Here is a 21,414-nt window from a genome sequence, read left to right as displayed (position 1 = left end):
TTAGAATCAGGGAGATGATCCATGAGGGGGGTGAGGCGTGAAAATGTATCAAAGATGTGATTGGAGAGATGCGCCAAGTAATTGGCGATTCTAAGGAGTAGCGTTGCTGAAGTGTAGACCTTCCTGCCCAGGAGGTCAAGTCTCTTTACGTCCCTGTCGGAGCCCTGTTGTTTGAGGTGTGGGGCTCTAGACCTCTGTTGAACTGCGTCGACTACTAAGGAGTTAGCCTGTGGATGGGCAAAGAGGAATTCCATGCCCTTCGGTGGTACAAAATATTTCCTATTGGACCGTTTGTTGGTCGGAAGAGCCGACGCTGGAGCATGCCACACTTCATCAGCCAGTTCCAGGATGCCTTCGTCAAGAGGAATGGCCAGATGTGACCTATGCTGCGATTGGAGATTCGAGAAAAGCTTGTGTTGCTCGTCTTTGAGTTCCTGCAGCGGGATCTCTTGTGTGATAGCTACTCGCTTAAACAACTCTTGGAACTGACGGAGGTCATCTGGTGGAGAGCTGTCACCCAGCATGACTGCCTCATCTGGCGGGGACGGGTCTGAGATGGAAGTCCCGAATGTTGGTCCGCGAAGGGGGTATGTTCCAGCTCTGATAGATGGTGGGATGGTGATGGTGAATGGTGCGGAGGAGTAAGGGGAGCCGGAGTTGGAGAGCGCCTGCGTGAAGCGTAGTCAAAGGCGGATCGTGATCGGCAAGAATACCCGCTGCATGAATCTCGGGAGTAGTGGTCGCCGCGATGGTATATGCCATGTCGCGGTGAACGGTCATCATGGTAGTTAGAGCGGCTGCAATATCGATAGTGGTACGGGGAGCAGGGTGAACAGGAGCGGAGATGTGATGCCCTGGAAGAAGCAGGAGAAGCAGAGAGCTGCCTGTAGTAGTGCCTGCGATGAGAAGATGCAGCAGCTAGAAATGGAGAAGGCAGTCTGGAGGAGGCATGGGGACACCCATGCCAGTAAGTGGACCGGCGTGGAGATCTCAGTGCTGGCAGAGGAGAGGACGGTGCCAGGGAGAGGAGGCGGGAGCGAGAGCAGCTGCGGCGCAGAGATAGGAGAGGAGCAGGGTTCTGCGGTGGTTGTCTGGCGGCATGTGCTGAAGTGCTAGCCGCTGGATTGCTCTGCTCTGGCAGCTCAAGGGCAGGAGCAATCAGCGCCGCGCCGGCAGCAGCGCGGGTCGGCGCCGTGTAATCCGGCACTGCGTGGTAACTCAGAGGCGGTGCTGGAGCCGGTGCCGTGATGGTTGGATCCAAGGCTGCTCTTGGAGCCGGCTCAGCGCTCTGTGCTGGAGTGAAGAGAAGCGGCTGAGCTGGTGCTGTCTGGGGAGCCGGCGTTTGGGAAGCCTCCCATGGCCGCTTAGGCTTCAGAGCCGCTGAAGCAGGGGGACGTGGCTTTACATTGCCAGACGTCCCAGGTGTGTCTGCCTGGTTTTTCCTGCCATTAAAGGCAGCTGGCAGGGATCTCACTGGGGACAGCCTTGCCTTCCTTTGGAGTCCCGTAGTGGGGGAGGAAGCCCGGTGTTTGAGTGGCTGCTGATCAGAGTCAGCTTGCTGTGGTTGCAGGGCTTTGTCAAAGAGGAGCATGCAAAGGCGCCTCTCTCTATCTTTTCTAGCCCTGGAGGTGAGTCTTGAACAATGGGTACACTTCTGGGGGATGTGAGATTCCCCCAGCCGCATTTTTTAAAGCCAGTCGCAGACATTTTGCCAGCAGCCTGAGGCAGTATTTTTTTTTTTGGAGTAGCAGAGAGACAGCTAGTTATTCAAATGTTAGTAACTTGGTGATAATGTCTCTGTTCTGTTGTCTTCATTCCTTTTCTCTTTTTACTTTTTTTTTTTAAATGAACGCAACTATGTACAACGGAGTTTACGGGAGAACAGCTGAGAGGCGGGAGGTAAGAGTGGTATGCGGTTTCTGTTCTTACTCCCGATAGTTCTGTCTTTCTCTCTCTATTTTTTTTTTAAAAAAAAAAGGAGAAAAAACAAGGGAAAAGAAGGAAATAGGATTGTATGTACAAGAGGGAATTAGAAGGAGTATAGTTCAGTCAATGAGGTAAGGAGCGCGGTTCCAAGTGTCTGCAGCCTGAGACAGTGAAGAGGAACTGGCGGGGGGCCGGACCGCGCGAGACAGAAAAGAGCGCGAAAGCCGCCAGCCCGCGGCACATACGCGGTCCGGCCGAGCACTGCTCCTCTCAAGCTTCCGTCTGCGGCGCCAGGGCAAGCCCAGCACCCATAGTGGAGCACCCGCAGGGACATCCCCGAAGAAGAACACAGTGATATAGGCACGAGGCAGTAGGTTTTTGTTAATGGCAGAAGTTTGCCTGAAAAATCCAATAATACAAATTAAGACAGATCTTGATATTACAAAAATACGTTAGTGGTACAGCATTTATGTTTCTCATTATGAAGGTATTTGTAGTTCTGAGCTCATTACATACTAATTATTGATGATTTCATAATTTCAGTTATACTAACCTGTGCGCATACAAGCCACATTTATTAGCCACCATTCTGGTATCCGTGGTAGAATCAGCATAATTCTGTCTCCTTTCTGCAGACCACATACCTCAGAGAGTACATTGGCCACTTTTCTGGAGTAGAATCCAAGCTCCTCAAAGTTCCATCTCACCTCATTGCCTTTATCGTTTACCCACCACAGGGCTGTCCTTGCAGGCCTCTTCCCTTCCTAATGAACAATATGGCACATTGTAACTGCTTAGTTTGATATGCATATAACCAGGGCTCGCCAAGAGGCAGCGAGCCCCACTCGCCAGCTACACGGTTTGGCATGCTGCGCATGTGCAGATCACGCTGCACATGCGCTTACCGCACTGCGCAGCTGTGCCGGCTTGTAATCTACTCGCCACGGGTGAGTAGATTATACTAATTGTCGAGCCCTGCATATAACCATCCCCCAAATCCAACTTTCCAAGACAGAAGAATGTTCATTCTTTATACAGAAAGAAGGAAATCCTGGCCCCACTGAAATCTGTAGAATTTTCCTTTGACGTCGACGGAACTGAGATTTCACACTAGATTTAGAATGGTCTAAAAATGTCAAATCCCTTTCCTGAGACTAACACATTAGATAATGAAAAAACACTGCACAGTGGCTAGCACAGAAACCTAAGGGTCACTATGACTCTGGCTATGTTTACATTTTTCAAAGTGGCCTGTAATATTGGATGCCTCCATGTCTGTAGGTTTGTACCCAGATAAATACCTAGAACCTGGGTTTCAGATGGCAGGAGAACCCACAAGCTCATACTTCAACTGCAGTAGGAGGTGGCCAGCACTTCCTAAAATTAGATTAAAAGTCCAAAAGTCTAAATCAAAAGCTCCCTGTGAAAATGCAGACCTAAGTCATTCTGAGTCTGATTCTCCGTTTGTCAGCAGAGATTATTGTGCATTAGGTGTTATGTGGCTAAATTAACCGATGCTTGTTAGGTGCACTGAAATCCTTGGCTAAAACTTGTTGAAGGACTAAGTGTTATTTATGAGTAGAGTACAGGTCCTGTCTAGTGTCCTGCTGTGATCTTTAGGCATTGCTAACAAGGTGAATAGATTTTTATTGGTGCATTTTAAGGAGAAATCTTGCTCCTCTTTCCTTAGCTCTTCTTTCTGATGCTGATTTTTCAAAGATTTTGCTTGCATCCTGCAAAAAGTTGTTTTTACTGCCCAAGAATTATAACATTATATTATGTTAAAGTGATTATTCTTTTACCACTCTCATTTTTCAGACAGAAAGACTGACACACAGAGAATTTGGAATTTGTCTATGGGTCTTATCCTGCAACTCTACTTCTCTCTCTCTCTCCCTCTCTCTCTCTGTGTATATATATATATAAATTTATTGTGGGATGTCAGAATAATGTCATCACGTCACTCTGCATCCCGCTGCTCCTCCACCCCTCCTTTCTCCCTAGTGCTCCAGCAGGGCAAGAGCTGCGTGGCTTCTCCTTCCTTGGTGCTCCATGGGAGCATAAGCCACTAGACGCGTGGCTTCCCCCGACTCCCATCCCCAGTGCTCCAGGGGAGGGGCAGAAGCCATGAGCCGTGTAGCCTTCCCTCTCCCAGTGAGGTGGAAGCCATGACCTATGAGGCCTCCACCCTCTGGAGGGGGGGAGTGGAAAATGCGAGGCCTCCACCCTCCCCTGTCACGCACACCCTCGACCGAGACCCTGCACCTACTGCTCACTCACTCACCACCTTGCCAAGACTTTGCACCCTAGCCCCCTCACACACTCTCTCCACCTAGAAAATGCACCCTCAGCCCTCTCACTCCACCCTTCCACCGAGACCCCATACACCCAGCCTGCTCCTGTCCTCTCCCCGCCCTCAGGCCAGACACTTACCTCCAGCCTGCTCCTGCCTCCTCTCTTGCTTTTCTCCTCCCCCCGGCCAGACACCCTGCCCCCAGCCCACTCCTGCATCCTCTGCCCAGCCAGACACATACCCCAGAGAGAGGTGGGTTAGCGAGTGTAGCGAGCATGGGACACAGCCCCCTAGGGTATGTCTACACTACCCCGCTAGTTCGAACTAGCGGGGTAATGTAGGCACACCGCACTTGCAAATGAAGCCCGGGATTTGAAATTCCCGGGCTTCATTTGCATAAGCGGGGAGCCGCCATTTTTAAAACCCCGCTGGTTCGAACCCCGTGCAGCGCGGCTACACGGGGCACGAACTAGGTAGTTCGAACTAGGAAGCCTAGTTTGAACTACCTAGTTCGTGCCCCGTGTAGCCGCGCTGCACGGGGTTCGAACCAGCGGGGTTTTAAAAATGGCGGCTCCCCGCTTATGCAAATGAAGCCCGGGAAATTCAAATCCCGGGCTTTATTTGCAAGTGCGGTATGCCTACATTACCCTCCTAGTTCGAACTAGGAGGGTAGTGTAGATATACCCCTAGTTACTATCATTTGTATTATAGTCATGCTCCCAATCAAAACTGAGGTCCTTCTATGCTAAGTGTTGTAGAGATACCGAGAGATAATCCCTGATTTGAAGAGTTTACATTCTAAGTAGACAAAATAGATTAACAATAAGAAGTGAAATTTACAGATGAAGATTGAGGCACAGAGAGATTAGGACTTGGTCTACACTCCCAATTTATATCAGTGTAAATATGTTGCCTGCGGTGAGGAAAATACACCCCCCCCCTCCCGAGTGACTCAGTCATACCAATCTATCCCATAGTGATGTAAATAGGAGGACTTCTCCCATCAATATAGCTACCACCTCTTAGAGAGTGAAGTGCCTACACCAACAGGAAAATCTCTTCTACTGGTGTAGGAATCATCTTCATTAAGTGCTATAGCACTGCAGCTGTGCCAGCACAGTGCTGTGAGGACATGCCCTCAGTGATTTACCCAAACTCACCCAGGAAGATAGTGACAAGCTTAGATTTGTTAAGCCTCAATCACAAGACCCTCTTCCCTCTGTTACTCATGCTGTCTCTCTGGACTCAGCACGGCTATTAAGTAATCAAGAATTACGGGAGTGGTCCCAAAAGCTGTGGAAGTTTTAGAACTTGGGAATTCCTGGCTGTTGGTCCAGTATACCAACTGCAGTGCCTCTCTGAAATGGGAGGGTTCCCACTCTGTAGCCAGAAGGTATATCACTTGTTTCTGCCAACCATGTTTTTCCTCTGATACCCTACATAAAAATCTTAGCATAAGGAAAATCTAAAAAATAATGGTCCTGTAGCACCCACAAAAGCTCATGATACTATATACAGGCAGTCCCCGACTTACACGGATCCGACTTATGTCGGATCCGCAGTTATGAACGGGGCTGCCCCGGAGGACACGGACTGCGGGACCTCGCGGTCCTGCCGGCCGTGTACTCCGGGGCTTTCTCTGCGTCTCCCTGGTCTGCAGACCAGGAAGACGCGGAGCAAAGCCACGGGGGGGCTCGGGCAGCGAGGCATCCCAGGCACGCCTGGGCTGCCTCGCTGCCTGAGCCCCCCCCCCCCCCCGCGGCTTTGCAAAGGCTCGGGGAAGCCGGCAGCATAGCAGCCCAGGCGCGCCTGGGCTGCCCGAGCCCCCCCCCCGAACCCTCCCTTGCTGCCCGAGCCCCCCTGCGGCTTTGCAAAGCCTCGGGGAAGCCGGCAGCGGGGAAGCCGGCAGCGGGACAGCCCAGACGCCCCGCGGCTGTCCCGCTGCTGGCAGACCAGGGAGACGGGGAGCAAAGCCGCGGAGGACCCAGGTGGCAGGACCGCGGTGCGTCTCGGTCCGCCACCCGCGTCTTCCTGGTCTGCTGGGGTGGGGGGAGCGCAGCTAGTACGCCCCCCCCCCCAGCAGACTAGGCTTTTCTCCAGATGCCTGTGGCAGAGCAGCTGGGGTGCTGCCGGTTTGTCCCGCAGCGCCGCTCTGGGCGCTACTGGACCAACCCGGCAGCACCCCAGCTGCTCTGCCCCAGGCGTCCTGATTCAGCTGCTGCTGGTCAGTTTCAGCAGCGGCTGAATCAGGACGCCTGGGGCAGAGCAGATGGGGTGCTGCTGGGTTGGTCCAGTAGCGCCGACGAGCGGCGCTAATGGAGCAACCCAGCAGCACCCCAGCTGCTCTGTCCCAGGCGTCAGCAAGTCAGCTTCTGCTGAAAGTGATCAGCAGCTGACTACAGGAAGCCCGAGGCAGAGTTGCTCTGCCCCGGGCTTCCTGGAATCAGCTGCTGATCACTTTCAGCAGCAGCTGACTTGGGGACGCCTGGGGTTCTTAAGTTGATTCTGTATGTAAGTCAGAACTGGCGGTCAGTTTCAGCAGCGGCTGAATCTGGACGCCAGTTCCGACTTACATACAGATTCAACTTAAGAACAAACCTACAGTCCCTATCTTGTACGTAACCCGGGGACTGCCTGTATATATATATATTGTTAGTCCCTAAGGTGTTACAAGACCACTTGTTTTTCAAAAAAAAATGTTTTGTTACAGACTTTTTAGCATAACGAAGTTAAAAAATATTACCTTTTCCATTTCAGTCCATTTGTCCATCACATCCTTTGCGAAATTGAAGTACTCTGGCACCTCTGGTTTGTATTGTTGTTTTAAGGATTCATAGTCTGAAAAATTCTGAGGAGCCAATACTCGGTAGCCTTTTTTAGAGAATCGGAAAGATGCAGTCAAGGGGCTCCACAGGAATGTAGAACTTTGGCTTTTCAGTAAAATCTGTACGACAGCACAAGCCATAATGGGTCCTTTCAGTTTATTCTTTATTCAGGATGGTCTTTGTGCACCATCTATCTGAAAAACTATATCAAAATACACACAAAATAAACAATTGCCATGTGGTTTCAAAATAGAACTAAATGTCCTGATATGAAAGCTATGAAATAAATGAACTGTGTAATCCAAATTAAAATACCCTGAATGATCATGTGACCCTTATTTTGAACTACAGGCAGTCCCCGGGTTACGTACAAGATAGGGACTGTAGGTTTGGTCTTAAGTTGAATCTGTATGTAAGTCGGAACTGGCGTCCAGATTCAGCCGCTGCTGAAACTGACCGCCAGTTCTGACTTACATACAGATTCAACTTAAGAACCCCAAGTCAGCTGCTGCTGAAACTGATCAGCCACTGATTCCAGGAAGCCCGGGGCAGAGCAACTGTGCCTCAGGCTTCCTGTAGTCAGCGCTGGTCAGTTTCAGCAACGGCTGACTTGGGGACGCCTGGGACAGAGCAGCTGGGGTGCTGCTGGGTTGCTCCAGTAGCACCGCTCCTCGGTGCTACTGGACCAACCCAGCAGCACCCCAGCTGCTCTGCCCCAGGCGTCCTGATTCAGCCGCTGTTGAAACTGACCAGCAGCGGCTGAATCAGGACCTGGGGCAGAGCATCTGGGGTGCTGCCAGGTTGGTCCAGTAGCGCCCAGAGCGGCGCTGCAGGACCAATCGGCAGCGCCCCAGCTGCTCTGCCCCAGGGTCCACAACAAAAGCCTGGTCTGCTGGGGGGGGGCACACTAGCTGCGCCCTCCCCCCCCAGCAGACCAGGGACACGGGGAGCAGAGCCTCAGCGGCAGCGGGGTGCCGCGCCTCTGAGGCTTTGCTCTGGCAAAGCCTCAGAAGCCTGGGAACCCGCCACTGCTGCGGCTTCAGTCCCGGTGCCCCTGGTCTGCTGGGGACGGTCTCCAGCAGACCAGGGACACCGGGAGCAGCTTACGAACGGGGCTTTCTCGCCCCGGAGCTCGCAGGCAGCAATCCGCCACCTCGACCTCCGGGGCGAGAAAGCCCCGTTCATAAGTGCGGATCCGACATAAGTCGGATCCGCGTAAGTCGAGGACTGCCTGTATTTAAAATATTGTTACAAATGCATAATATGATTGGAACAACTTTACTGTAACTGTTCTGCTTAACTCAAACCAGAAAACAAATAGTACTGAAGAGCATCAATGACACATTCCAGCTGTCCCTAATAACTGCCACCTCCTACCTCACTAGTTTCGTTTACAAAGTATGTCAGGGTTTAAGGGGATAAGTCTCCTAAACCAATATTCTGCATTGATCATCAAAGCAGGAATCAAGTTGGACAACGACGAGGAACACCAGCTGCAGAAGGAGGAGGATACTGGCAGCGGCAGGCCCTGGGATCTCCCAGGCATCATCTGATGCTAGGGAGGGATCATCAGGTAAGTGCTCTCAATTTGTCACACACACAGTTGGGGGAAGTGGGCTCAGAGAAGATGGAGTGCAATCGTGGCTCAGCATGCTCGGCCTGGAGACCGTGCTGCTGTCCGTGCATGTGCAAGCATATGCAGCAGCAGTGTGCACCATGTGGTCTCTGGTGCCAGCCCCAGAGCACACACAGGCTGCTGTAGGCCCCACACATGTCAAACCCCTGGGAGGTGCTGCCAGGTGCAGGTCTGTGTGTGGGCCCCAGGGAGGGCCAGGCCACTCCAGGCCCCTCTCCCGCACATGGGATCCCACTGTGGCCAGACACTTCTCTGGCATGCTTGTCCATGGGGGGTGGGGAAGGGGGAAGCATGGTCCCCTAGGCACCTTGGGTCTACTGTGAGCCAGAGCCTGCTGTGCAGCCCACACATGGCCTTGCTCTTGGGACATCACCGTCCCCAGCTCCAGGGACAGTTGATCGCTGCTCACAGAGGAGGGCACAGCCTCAGGGACAATGTCTGCATGGATGACTGACCGCCTCTCCCTCTTTTCCTTCACAGCTGGACTAGCTGTCGCTGAGGGGCAATCCACGCCATTACAGACAGCCACTCAAAACCGGGGGAGCTGCAAGCGCTGGAGGGTCCATGAGTACCTCATGAGAAAGCACATTGCAGTCCTGCGTGACATGCAACAAACTCTGGCCAAAATGTATGGGATGATGCCGAGTGGTGCAATCGCATGTGAGACTAGCTTGTGCAGCAGGGTGAAAACATGTGTACCACCATCTGGAAAGTGATGGCACCCCTGGCTCCTGTCCTCCCTCTAGCCCTTCCCCCCTGCTGCTCCCCCCACTCCCCCCTCTTCCACTCCCATGTCCCCCCACTCCCACTCCCCCTGCCCCTTCCCCCGCTGCCAGACCTGACCCCGCTCCAGCCCCCCCATCCTGCCTGCCCCCCCATTGTCCCAGGCCCCACCCAACCCCAAGTTCGTCGAGGTCCCCAGACCTGAGGCCACACTTGCAGCTGCACCACATGCCACTCGCAGCCCTGATACCTCCTCCTCACTCCCCCATCTAGTTTCTCAGTCCCCCTCCTCCCCAGTTACTTTTTGTTAAAGAAATATACTAAGTTTTTGTTGTTCAACTCACAACTGTTGTTTTTATTGATTGTACAAGGAAGGGGGGCAGAGAGGGTTTGTGGTGGGAAAGGTATAGGGGGGCAAGGCACAGGCCCCCATTGGGGAGGCTCTGGGGGACTGGGGTCCTTCATAGAAACTCTCCCTCAGGGCCTCCTGGATGCGCACCCCCAACTGATGGGCCTGACAGATGGCAGCTGTCCATGGCTGTTCGAAGGCCCTTCCCTCCCGGCTGGCCTCTGCCCCCCACCTCGGGAGGAAGGCTTCCTCTTTGCTCTCCACTATGTTGTGGAGAACACAACATGCCACGACCACCTCAGGGATGTTGCGCTCCCCCAAGGCGGGTCAGGAAGCCTGTCTCCCTCCTCCCCCCTCCCCCCTCAAACAAACTAGGAGCCACCCCCTACGAGGCTTCCACCCAGAAGCAGGTCCGTGTGAGGGCGGGACAGCACAACCTCCCCGAAGACTGGCCTTCCCTCCACCCCACTTTCCCGAGGGTCTCCCTTTTCTAGGACTCCCTTCCTCCCCCCCCAGGGACTGCAGCCCGAGAATGCCTTATGTCCATGAGGAGGACCCCGACAGTGGACTTCCCCATGCCGAACTGGTGGCCCATCGACTGGTTGCTGTCGGGTGGCAAGCTTCCAGATGGCAATAGCAACTCACTTCTCCAGGGGAATGGTGGCTCCAGATGGGTGTCCAGTCTCTGGAGGGCAGGGGCGAGCCAGGAAAGCTCCAAGAAGGTGGCCTTCTGCATGAGGAAGTTGTTGAGCCACTGCTGGTCATCCCACCGCTCCATCGCCAGCCAGTCCCACCAGTCGGAACTGGTGTCTAGCCTCCAGAATCATCTCGTGACTGTGTGGTGTGGGAACAAGGGCATTGCTCCAGCATCCAGGCAGAGGGACTCAGAGATGAGTTCTGAGTCAGAAACTGAAGCATGGCAGTGTGGAGCCATTGCATGCCCAGGGGCAGCTCCGGCTCCATATAAAAAAAATGTTGTGGCATCCAACAAAGCTGGGCAACCAGAGCACGCACTACTAAAGCTTTGCTGTCCCTTATAGAAGTAGGCAAGCATGCAGCAGACCCTGAGAAACAGCTGTCCAGTGGTCCCTTTAAGCACGTGACACAGATAGCCTTAGGCAACAGCACCCGGAAACAACTGCTGACCTAATGCCCTGGCTAATACACTGACCTAATCAGTGTGGACATTCTCTTTTGAAAAAGCAGATTGCTTTTTCGATGCGCTTCTGCTGTGTGGACGCGCTCTTTCAAAAGAAGTTTTTTCAGAAGATCTCTTCCAAAAAAGCTTCTTTCAAAAGAAGCTTGCAGTCTAGACGTACCCTTCCTTCCTTCCTTCCTCCCTCCCTCCCTAACAAACAAACAAACCACATAAATTGTGTTATGTGTCTATATATTTGAAGGTCAGGCCAAAGAAGCATGCCCTGAATTTGGAATGAAAAGTTGTGAAGGTTGTAGATAAGATTCAGGTTTTGTTTTACAACTGAAAATCACAATTAAAAAATGTCTAGCAATAGATTATGTCAGTGGTTTTCAAACATTTCTCCTTGCAACTCAGTTGAAGAAAATTGTTGATAGCCATGACCCAACATAAATATATCTTTTGACTATAGGGTGGGGCAGGATGAGGTTGGTGTTTGGGGAGTGGAGAGGGCTCTATTTGGGTGTGCAGGATCTGGGGTGGGTTAGGATAAGGGTTTTGGAGTATAATGCGGGTTCCAGGCTGGAGAGCAGGGCTGAAGGATTCAGGGTGTGAGAGAAGGCTCTGGTGTGGAGATGGGCTGTTTGGATTGTGGGAGGGAGTTCAGGGTTTGGAGAGGCTATGTGCTGGGGGTTGGTGCTCAGAGTTTGAGCATGGACTTTGCCAGCTCCCAGTTAACAGTGCAGCAGGGGTGCTAAGGCAAACTTCTTGCCTGTCCTGGCATTGCAGACTGTACTGCACCCCAGAAGTGGCCAGCAGCAAGTCTGGTTCAAAGGCAGAAGTGCACAAGTGGCTCTGCACATTGCTTTTGCTCACAGGCACCAGTTCCCAGAGCCAATGCCCAGGGCTGAGGCAGTGCAGGGAGCCCCTCCAGCCTCACCTAGGAGCTGGACCAAGTGCTGGCCACTTCTGGGGAACAGCATGGAGAAAGCCTATCATAGCATCGCTGTTAGCCACCTGGTGACCCAATGACCGACTTTCCGTGATCCTGTACTGAGTCACAACCCTTAGTTTGAAAATTACTGGATTACAGGATTCAACATGCACATGAAAACAATTCTATATCTGGGAAAGAAAGAAGGAATTAGAATGGGAGCGAGGGATAGCCACAGAGGATGCACTTTGTAATGCATTTATATCTGCTGAATAGTCTGGTAACAGTCATGTGCCACTCTTGAGATTGCTATCGTAATGCCATGTAAATCCTAGAACCACAGGACGCCATCTCAGAAAGGCCAATAAAGACCAGTGAACAAAGACAGAATGAGAGTGAAGCACAAAGATGGAGGAAAAATATTAGCATGAAAAAACTGAAACAATCACCTGTTTAAACCTTGGATACAAAATTCTCTAGGAGTCATTTATGTTCATTGGTGAATAGGCAGTTGAGGACCTCATTCCTTGTGCACTGACACTCTAATCTCCAGAGTGGCACCATTCATGGGTATTAATATACACTTAAAAACATACTCCAGCTGATAATATTTCAATTGTAATGCATAACTGAGAGGCACTGGCATGTCTACACTCTTGCCATTGTATGAATACACTTTACAGTCCAGTCACATTAAGCATGGCTTTTGGCTGAGAATAATCTTTAGAAAAAAAAGCAACAGAAAATGCAAAGCCAGAATGTAAGTGATTACAAATAGCAGGGAAACACACACTGTTCTGTAGAGCATACCAACAATCTTGCATAAGTAACCTGATTGAGTAATAGGTTTAGTAACGTGACTATATACTGTGAGGAGCAGCTTTGTCCAGTTTGCCAGGCACAGCAAAATGAATGCTAGCCATGCTTCTAATGCACACAGTTCCTCAAGGAGGCCAGCAGATGTGTCAAGCAACAAGATTTTTAAACATCTTACTGAAGCACATGCAGCAAAATTCATCCTCACGAGTCGGAGAAGTTTTTAAAACTTTCTGATAATCCAAAGTGAAAGACTCACATACTTCCAAAGAACAAAACCTGAAAATTTTGGAATAAACTTTTTGGAAACTGTCCTTGTGCTGTTACCAGTAGAGTGAGTGATACAAGTGACAATAACATAAGCTTCTAATTGGATAAATATTTAACAAATGGTTAAACACATTATGCAATGCCAAGTTTGTTCAATGATATTATTGTATTGAGTAAACAGACACCAACTAAGAAATTGGAGGCCATTTGGAACAGTACTAATCTGTGGCATTCATCCTGCGCGAGAGACACAGGAGTGACTCACTCATGTAAAAGAGTGGGAAAGATGGAGAAAGAGATCCATAAGAAAGGCAAAAAAAAATACATGAAAAGGAAACCAATACTGGCACTACACCAAATATGTCCCTTACAACTGCCCAGAAGATTTAGCTCCTTTTCCAGCCCCAGAACCAAAGCTGCTCTACATCTTTTAAAATCATCCTAATTAAAAGAGACATCTGTCATTTCAGACCCCTATGCTCCTCTGCCTAGTACAGGTGGGGAGCCCTCTCCTATCTGTCCAAGCTGATTACCACCAGAATCCTGAACTAGACAAAACTAGCCCTTAACTAGAATTAATGTAATAGCCCGCATGGACTGTGGTACAGTTATAACTCCCACATCGGTCACAGTGTCCTGTTGTCTGCATTGCGTTACAGTGTCTAGAGCCCCTACTTTGGGGTCCCTGCTATGGGTCATGTCCCTTAGAGACAAACAGATAACAGTGCACTGCAGCTGCTAACATTGAATGTGGCACAAATGCTCCAGACTCACATGAAGGGCTGCCAGATCCTACACACACAGGAAAGAAACTGATGTTTTCCGCACAACTCCGAAGCAAGGTGCAAAGCACAGGATATCCTGTTATCCTCCCCTCCTCCGCCCCCCCCAACAGCTCCAGAGGGACTCAGCTGTGCACTGATAAAGCAGGACTAAGAGTCAAGGCACACCCACTCTGCTCCGCTTGGAGAGCTCACAGCCTCCCACTGCAGCCCCAGGGATTGCACAGGGCTTGTAAACTCCTCCTGCTGCTGAAAGATGAACCCTCAGCCCCCAAGTGACAGCTCTGGTGCCTGGGGCCTGCAGGGAATTTGCAGAAACGCTCACCAGAAATATTTGTATGATCGACCTGTGGTTGAAGGATCACAAAAAAGAAACCGATGTCATTTTTACACAGCTTAGCATTTATGTCTTGTGCTTTCTCCAGAAGAATCATCAGCTACCCTTCTGGGAGCTTTTTGACCATGCCAGACTGAGGCAACCTGCATCTGGGAGAATAAATGTAAGCTACCACACTGAAACCTCCACAGTGTCAGAAAGAAAGGGCTCTAGAAGATTCCCCCAACAAAGAGTTGTTCTCACCCTATCAATTAGTGAAACATGCAACCAGTCTTCATAAGTGATATTTTAAATGTATTTCTGAAATATACACAGTGACAGAGGAGGCAGATAAAATGCATCCTAAGGAATCCTCAAATGAAGATTAAATTGCCACAACTGATGTATGAAAGTTAATAGAAAATTATGGAGATAATTTTTTTGTTGACAAAATGGTCAGCAAATGTGCTGAGAGCAATCAGATGAGAAGCTATTATGGCTCAGGAATAAATTTATACTCTCCATGACAATGTAAATTATTTTTGGTTTTGTGCATTATTTTAGATGAGGCATAGAGCTGGTTTCTGGACTACATGTTGTCCTTTAGAAGTATCATTTCACTTTTCACAAGATTAGTGTCCTGATTCCAAGAGTCCTAGTTCAATTCAGAATGGCTAATTACATTCTGCCTACCTAAAATTCATTTAGCAACATCAAATGGTGAAATTATTCTTTGCATCATGTTTGTCAATTAGAAAATGTGCTAATGAGATTTCAGTGCTCAAACCAACAATCTCTGAGTGGCTTTGTTTTTCCTTGCTAACCCCACAAGAGGAAGGCTGCTATATGGACTCCCACTAATGGTCGTAACAAGAGTCTTGACTTCTACATTGACTGCTTCCACAAATGTGCTCGAGCTGACATTGTCAGCAAACAACAACATATAACACATAACCTCAGTCATGCAGAACGCAATGCTATGTACAGCCTCAAAAACAATTCTAACATCATAATCAAAGAGACTGACTAAGGGGGTGCTGTAGTCATCATGAACAGAACAGATTATGAACAGGAGGTAACCAGACAACTCACCAACATCAGATTCTACAAGCCTCTCTCCTGTGGTCCCACTAAAGAATACCAAAAAAACCTGAAACAACTGCTCATGAAGCTCCCTGATGCTGCTCAGGACCAAATTTACATTACCTCCCTCCCCCCCCCCCCTTAATCCCCAACCAGTTTTCTGTCTGCTACTCAAGATACACAACCCTGGAAATCCCGGACAACCCATCATCTCAAGCACTGGCACACTTACAACAGGATTATCTGGCTATATTGACTCTCTCCTCAGACCCAATGCTACCAGCACTCCTAGCTACCTTCAAGACACCACCGACTTCCTGAGGAAACTACAGAACATCAGTAATCTACCTGAAAATACCATCCTGGCCACCATTGACTTTAGAAGCTCTTTACACCAACATTCCACATGAAGAGGGATTACAGGCTGTCAGGAACACCCTCCCTGATGACAGCACTGCACACCTGATTACAGAGCTCTGTGACTTTGTCTTCACCCACAATTACTTCCGATTCGGAGACAATTTGTATCTTCAAATCAGCGGCACAGCCATGGGCACCAGCATGGCACCACAATATGCCAACATCTTTATGGCTGACCTTCAACAACGCTACACTGATGACATCTTCATCATATGGACCCATGGGGAAAAGACCCTTGAAGAATTTCAGTGGGATTTCAACAACTTCCACCCCACCATCAACCTCAGACTAGATCAGTCCACACAAGAAATCGACTTCCTTGACACTATAATACAATTAAATAATGGACAGATTTCCACCACCATATACCAGAAACCTACTGACCACTACACTTACCTTCATGCCTCTAGCTACCATCCCAGACACTTTTCTCAACTTATTGTATACAGCCAAGTTCTAAAATACAACTGGATTTGCTCCAATCCCACAGACAGAGACAAACACCTACAGGATCTATATAGAGCATTCTTAAAACTGAAATACGCACCCGGAGAAGTGAAAAAACAGATCAACAGAGCCAAAAAAGTACCAAGACATGAACTACTTCAAAACAGGCCCAGAAGATAAAACAACAGAATTCCACTTGCCATTACCTATAGTCTACAACTTAAATCCCTCCAACATATTATCAACAATCTACAACCTATCCTGGAAAATGACTCCTCACTCTCAGAGGTCTTGGGGGAAAGAACAATTCTCGCCCACAGACTACCCCTTAACCTCAAACGAATTCTTTCCAGTAACCACGCAACACACCTCCATCATAATCATCCAGGAACCCAACTCTGCCCACACATCTACAACAGTGATTTCATTACTGGACCCAACCAAATCAGCCATCAAATCAGAGGCTCATTTAACTGTACATACACAAATATGATCTATGCCATCAAATGCCAACAATGCCCCACTGCAATGTATATTGGCCAAACTGGACAGTCTCTACGGGAAAGAATTAATGGACACAAATCTGATATCCGAAAAGGCAATACACAGAAATCTGCTAGAGAACACTTTAATCTGCCTGGACACTCATTAATGCAGTGGTCTCCAACCTTTTTACACCCAAGATCACTTTTTAAATGTCAGAACAAGTCAAGATCCACCACCCCATCCTTTCTCCAAGCCCCACCCTCTCTGTTCTCCTCCTCTCCATCACTTGCTATCCCCAGCCCTTATAAACTTTCAGGGTACAGCTACACTGCCACTTTTTTTTTCGATTCTTCTGTAGGAAGAGGTTTTCCCAATATTTGGCCTGTCTAGACTGGGCCAAATGTCAGAAAAACCCCTTCTTTCGGAAGCCTCCTTATTGGTTGTGCCAATTTTCTTCCACAATTTGATCTGAGGAAGTGGGTCTGGCCCACGAAAGCTCATCACCTAATAAACCATCTTGTTAGTCTTTAAAGTGCTACATAGTCCTGTTTTTGTTTCAGCTAGACCAGACTAACACAGCTACATATCTATTCCTTATTCCTTTTGAAACGAGGAATACAGGCATTGCCGAAATAGCATGTATGCTCTTCCACTAAAAAAAGTGGAAGAACAAACACATCCCTGGACAAGGAAGAGTTTTTCTGGGATACCTCTGGAATCCCGGAAAAATTCCTGCAGTCTAGCCGTACCCTCACTGGGTTGAGACAGGAGTTGAGGGCTTTGCGGTGGGAATGAGGGATTTAGGTGTGGGAAAGGGTGAGAGATGCAAGCTCTGGGAGGGAATTTGGGTGCAGGAGGAGGTGGAGAAGGGGATGCTGGCTCAGGGAGGGGGCTCCAGGCTGGGGAGTGTTGGGGTCAGGTGGAGGGTTGGGGTGCTGAGCAAGCCACAGGCTTGTGGATATGAGGGTGCAAGAGTTTGGGTTGGAGTATGAGGGGCTCAGGACAGGGAGGCTGGGAATATGATGAGCACAGTTTTGCAGTGTATGGAGGGTGCAGAAGTATTGTGGCAGAAGACTGAGGATGTGGGGGTGCAGAGTTTGGGGATGTGAGAGGCTCAGGACAGGGAGTTCCAGTGTATGATAGGCTCAGATTTGGGGTCGGGGTGAGGGGGTGGTATAGGAGTGTTATGTATCAGATGGGGGCTTGGCCCCAATTAGAGGTTTGTTGGCGAGGCTTCATTTTTTAATAAAAAATTATGTCAAACACAAAAAGTTTCAGCATTATCTTTATTTATAAGAAGGGTGGGGAACCTGTTTTGAGTCATGGGTCACTGACCCACAGAAAAGTCAGTTGGGGCCACACAAGTGAGATGCAAAAAAATAACTCCTCCAAAACTCCACAAGCCTCACTAACGTGGCCCCAGCCATGCTGGTGGGAGCTGGGGACATGGTACTGGCAAAGGGTGTTAGTGGGTGCTGGGGTGAGGACAGGGTGCCGGTGGGTGCTGCGGCAAGGGACATGGGACAGGGTGCTGGGGTGGGAACAGGGTGCCAGTGGGGGCAGGGGACAGGGTGTCAGTGGGGGCAGGGTGCTGGGGTGGGGGCATAGTGCCAGTGGAGGCAGGGGACAGGGTACGGGGGTGGGGGAATGGTGTCAGTGGGGGTAGGGGACAGGTTGCTGGGGTGGGGGCAGGGTGCCAGTGGGGACAGGGTGCTGGGGTGGGGCAGGGTGCCAGTGGGTGCAGGGGTAGGATGCCAGTGCGAGCAGGGGACAGGGAGTCCCCACTATACACCTCCTCTGGGGACTTCTACCCTCTCCCCCCCGCAGAGGAAGCTCCGGCATGCGCCTCCTCTGGGGACTCCTACTCCCTCCCCATTCCCACTCCCCCGCTCTCTCCTTCCCTTATTTATTCTTGGATCTGGACTTCTAATATTCCTGTCATCTGAAGAAGTGGGTTGTGCCCAGAAAAGCTTATGATACCATCTACATATTTTGTTAGTCTTTAAGGTGCTATTAGACTATTTGTTGTTGGGGTTTTTTTGTTTTTCCTGTAAGGCCAAACTTCAGTTGGTCCTATAAAGACATGTGGTCAGGTCACCGGATATTGTAACCCATTTTGGATCTGATATTTTTCCACTCAAGAGGAGAAAGGTTTGAACTGAAGGCTAAGAATTCCTGCCTTGGACAAAAGGGATATAAAGGTGGGAAACCAAACAATAGGGGTATGGCCAGATACCAGGAGATTCCCACTCACTACCCAAGATGCCTGTTGGAAACATCTAAGACTGAACAGGGAAAAGGACGGGGCCCAGGCTAGGAGGCTGCCTAGATTCTGCAAAAGATTATTAGAACTACTGTTAGAGTACATGTAAAGTTACATGTGGAATAAATTTACATGTAACAAATTTCTTAGTGTATTATGCTTAATTGAGATGTTTGTTTATTTTGGCTTAGTAAATCACTTTGATCTCTCTGTTTTCACTTGCAATCACTTAAGTCCTTTTTATATTTGATAATAAACAAAAGTGTTTTTATTAAAACCAGTCTGAATAATTATTACCGGGCAAAGGGAAGGGGGAAGAAACATAGCTGTGCATATCTCTCATTGAAAAAGAGAGAAAACATGAGCTTTCTTTGTCTAAAACTTTTATACAGAGTAAGACTATTTTATTTTGGACTTTCATCCTTTTGAGGGTTATGTTCTTGGATGCTGTCGAGGCCCTATACCTGAAACCTCCCAGAGCTGAACTAGTTTGGCATCTCTGTTGCTCTGCTGAGGGGCTGTTACCCCAACTCTATGCCTTGGCTGGGGGAGACCAAAGCTTATGGCCCAGCAAGAAAGGGTGGTGAGGTGCATAATCAACACACCGGGTAACAGCCCCAATGGAACCTCTGTGATCGAACCCATCGCAATGTGTTCTAAGATATCTGCCACTGTTCACTTCAGAGAAGATGCTGCTGCATTTCAGTACAAAGTGAAGTGGTACTTTTATTAAAAACCCAGTCCTGCAAACACTTACATACCTGCTTTACTTTATGCACTATGAGTAGTCTGGTTGCCTTCAAGGGGGTTGCATACATGCTTAAAGTATGCACATGTGAACTCTTTGCAATTGTGGTACTTCAGCAGGTGCATCATGTTAAGGCCTTGATCCTGCAATCATAATCAATCACATATCATACAGCTCATCTATGAAGAGAGATTAATGAGGAGAGATTAATAAAACTGGGACTTTTCATCTTGGAAAATAAATGAATAAAGGGGGGCATATGGTAGATGTCTATAAAAATCATGACTGGTGTGGAAAAAGTAAATAAGGAAAAGTTATTTACTTGTTCCCATATTACAAGAACTAAGGGTCACCAAATGAAATTAATAGGTAGCAGGTTTAAAACAAACAAAAGGAAGTATTTCTTCATACAATGCATAGGCAACCTGTGGAACACCTTGCCAGAGGATGTTGTGACAGCCAGGACTTTAACAGGGTTCAAAAAAGAGCTAGATAAAGTCTTGAAGAATAGGTTCATCAATAGCTATTAGCTAAGATGGGCAGAATGGTGTCCCTAGCTTCTGTTTACCAGAAGCTGGGATTGGGTGACAGGGGATGAATCACTTGATGATTACCTGTTCTGTTCATTCCCTCTGAGGTACATCGCATTGGTGACTGACAGAAGACAGGATAAATGGACCTTTGGTCTGACCTAGTATGTCCCTATGTTCTGACACGGGATGGCCTTTATTTTATACCCAAAAGTACCTGTACCATAGAGAGAGTCTATTTTTTTTCCTTTTCTGTAAATGTAAATTAGTAATGTTTTAAGTGAAAGATACATTCCAAACCAAAAGTCTGATTCTGCATACAGAGTAGTATATGGCTAATTGTAAGTGCATTTTAAAATATGGACTGTACAATGGGGCACAATTGGGAATTTTTCCATTTACTTCAACGGGATTTAGATCAGGCTCCAAGTTAACTTCATTTTATTTTCTGCAGTTTATTAACTCAAATTTTAGACCTTTAATTCTGAGAGCCTACGTTCTACAAAAGCATGAATCAACAAGGTCTGACTATATCAAAACTCCAATTTACTTTGTGTTCAGATCTCTGTAGCAGGATAAAGTACATTCAGACAGAGCTATTAAGAGTTCAGATCAATCATTATTTTAAACACTAGTTTCTCTCCTAATACTTTCCATATCAGTATGAGAAGGATACTTGTTTTTAAACAGAAGCTTGGCTTGTTTAGCCTAATGATTAGAGAATCCTAGTCTATTATTTATTATTTGTGTTGCTATAGTCTATATGGGCTCAAGTCAGAGAGCATGGCTTTATTGTGCTAGATGTGATACAGCTAGGAGTATTGCCAATTGCCACAATTATATTGTAAGCCTATTCATATTTAATATTGTTCTGAAAGCTCTAACTACTAGAGTCTAGTGATTACTGCAGAATATCAACTTTGTTTATTTTTAAGTGAGATTCTAGCCTCCATGAGGGCAGAAAAAAGCTTGGAAGTGTGACATGCATGCATCCTAAAGGCTCAGAAACCAGAAGGCAAATCCTGTGACCCTACGAACGCCTCAGTACCAACTGCCAAAATGTTCATTGTTCTATAAGAGCAAATCTTCCTAGGCCTGATAAACTCACAACACCTAAAATTTTGTTGTCATAATATTGAGCTATAAAGAAAGCTACAAAGTTTTCTGCACACATGAAGGTTAGACCTGGCCACCTGGGCAAATGACACCAGGAGGTAGCTTTAGTTGAGAAGCTCTTTTAGACAAGAATTTTAGTCTGTTAATGTTTAGACCCTCAATGTGTTATATTTTTTGTTTAACAAATAACCTGCTGTACTTACCATCCTTACTAGCTTGTAAAATTTTAACCTTTGTTAATAAACATATTTGCTTTCACTAGAAATAGATTACAGGGCAGTGTCCTTAAAGGATCTGATACAGAGCTGTGTCA

General features: G+C 48.3%; 1 protein-coding gene and 1 long non-coding RNA gene across 9 annotated transcripts in view; one reads left to right on the top strand and one right to left on the bottom strand.

The window, feature by feature from the left end:
- Positions 1 to 21,414, bottom strand: part of ACSM3 (acyl-CoA synthetase medium chain family member 3) — a 52,306-nt gene that overhangs the window by 29,977 nt on the left and 915 nt on the right. For 5 of the 8 annotated variants that reach the window (XM_075899430.2, XM_075899433.2, XM_075899434.2 and 2 more), the window contains exons 1-3: positions 13,685 to 13,839; positions 6,963 to 7,246; positions 2,480 to 2,690 (exon numbers count right to left, since the gene is read on the bottom strand). In XM_075899430.2, coding sequence (XP_075755545.2) covers positions 2,480 to 2,690; positions 6,963 to 7,184 — 433 coding nt within the window. In that variant the 5' untranslated portion in view covers positions 7,185 to 7,246; positions 13,685 to 13,839. Of the gene's footprint in view, positions 1 to 2,479; positions 2,691 to 6,962; positions 7,247 to 10,397; positions 10,587 to 13,684; positions 13,840 to 19,468; positions 19,599 to 21,414 lie in introns of those variants that run through there. The other 3 variants (XM_075899431.2, XM_075899432.2, XM_089782307.1) reach the window with 3 other exon arrangements.
- Positions 1,421 to 10,109, top strand: LOC142818604 (uncharacterized). Its single transcript, XR_012896155.2, has 3 exons — positions 1,421 to 1,899; positions 8,503 to 8,617; positions 9,161 to 10,109. It is a non-coding gene; the product is annotated as an uncharacterized LOC142818604 (long non-coding RNA).

The sequence above is a fragment of the Pelodiscus sinensis genome, chromosome 15 (assembly GCF_052426305.1).
Source record: "Pelodiscus sinensis isolate ZL-2025 chromosome 15, ASM5242630v1, whole genome shotgun sequence".
In the NCBI taxonomy this organism is placed as follows: domain Eukaryota; kingdom Metazoa; phylum Chordata; order Testudines; family Trionychidae; genus Pelodiscus; species Pelodiscus sinensis.
This window is presented reverse-complemented; position numbering and strand designations above follow the sequence as displayed.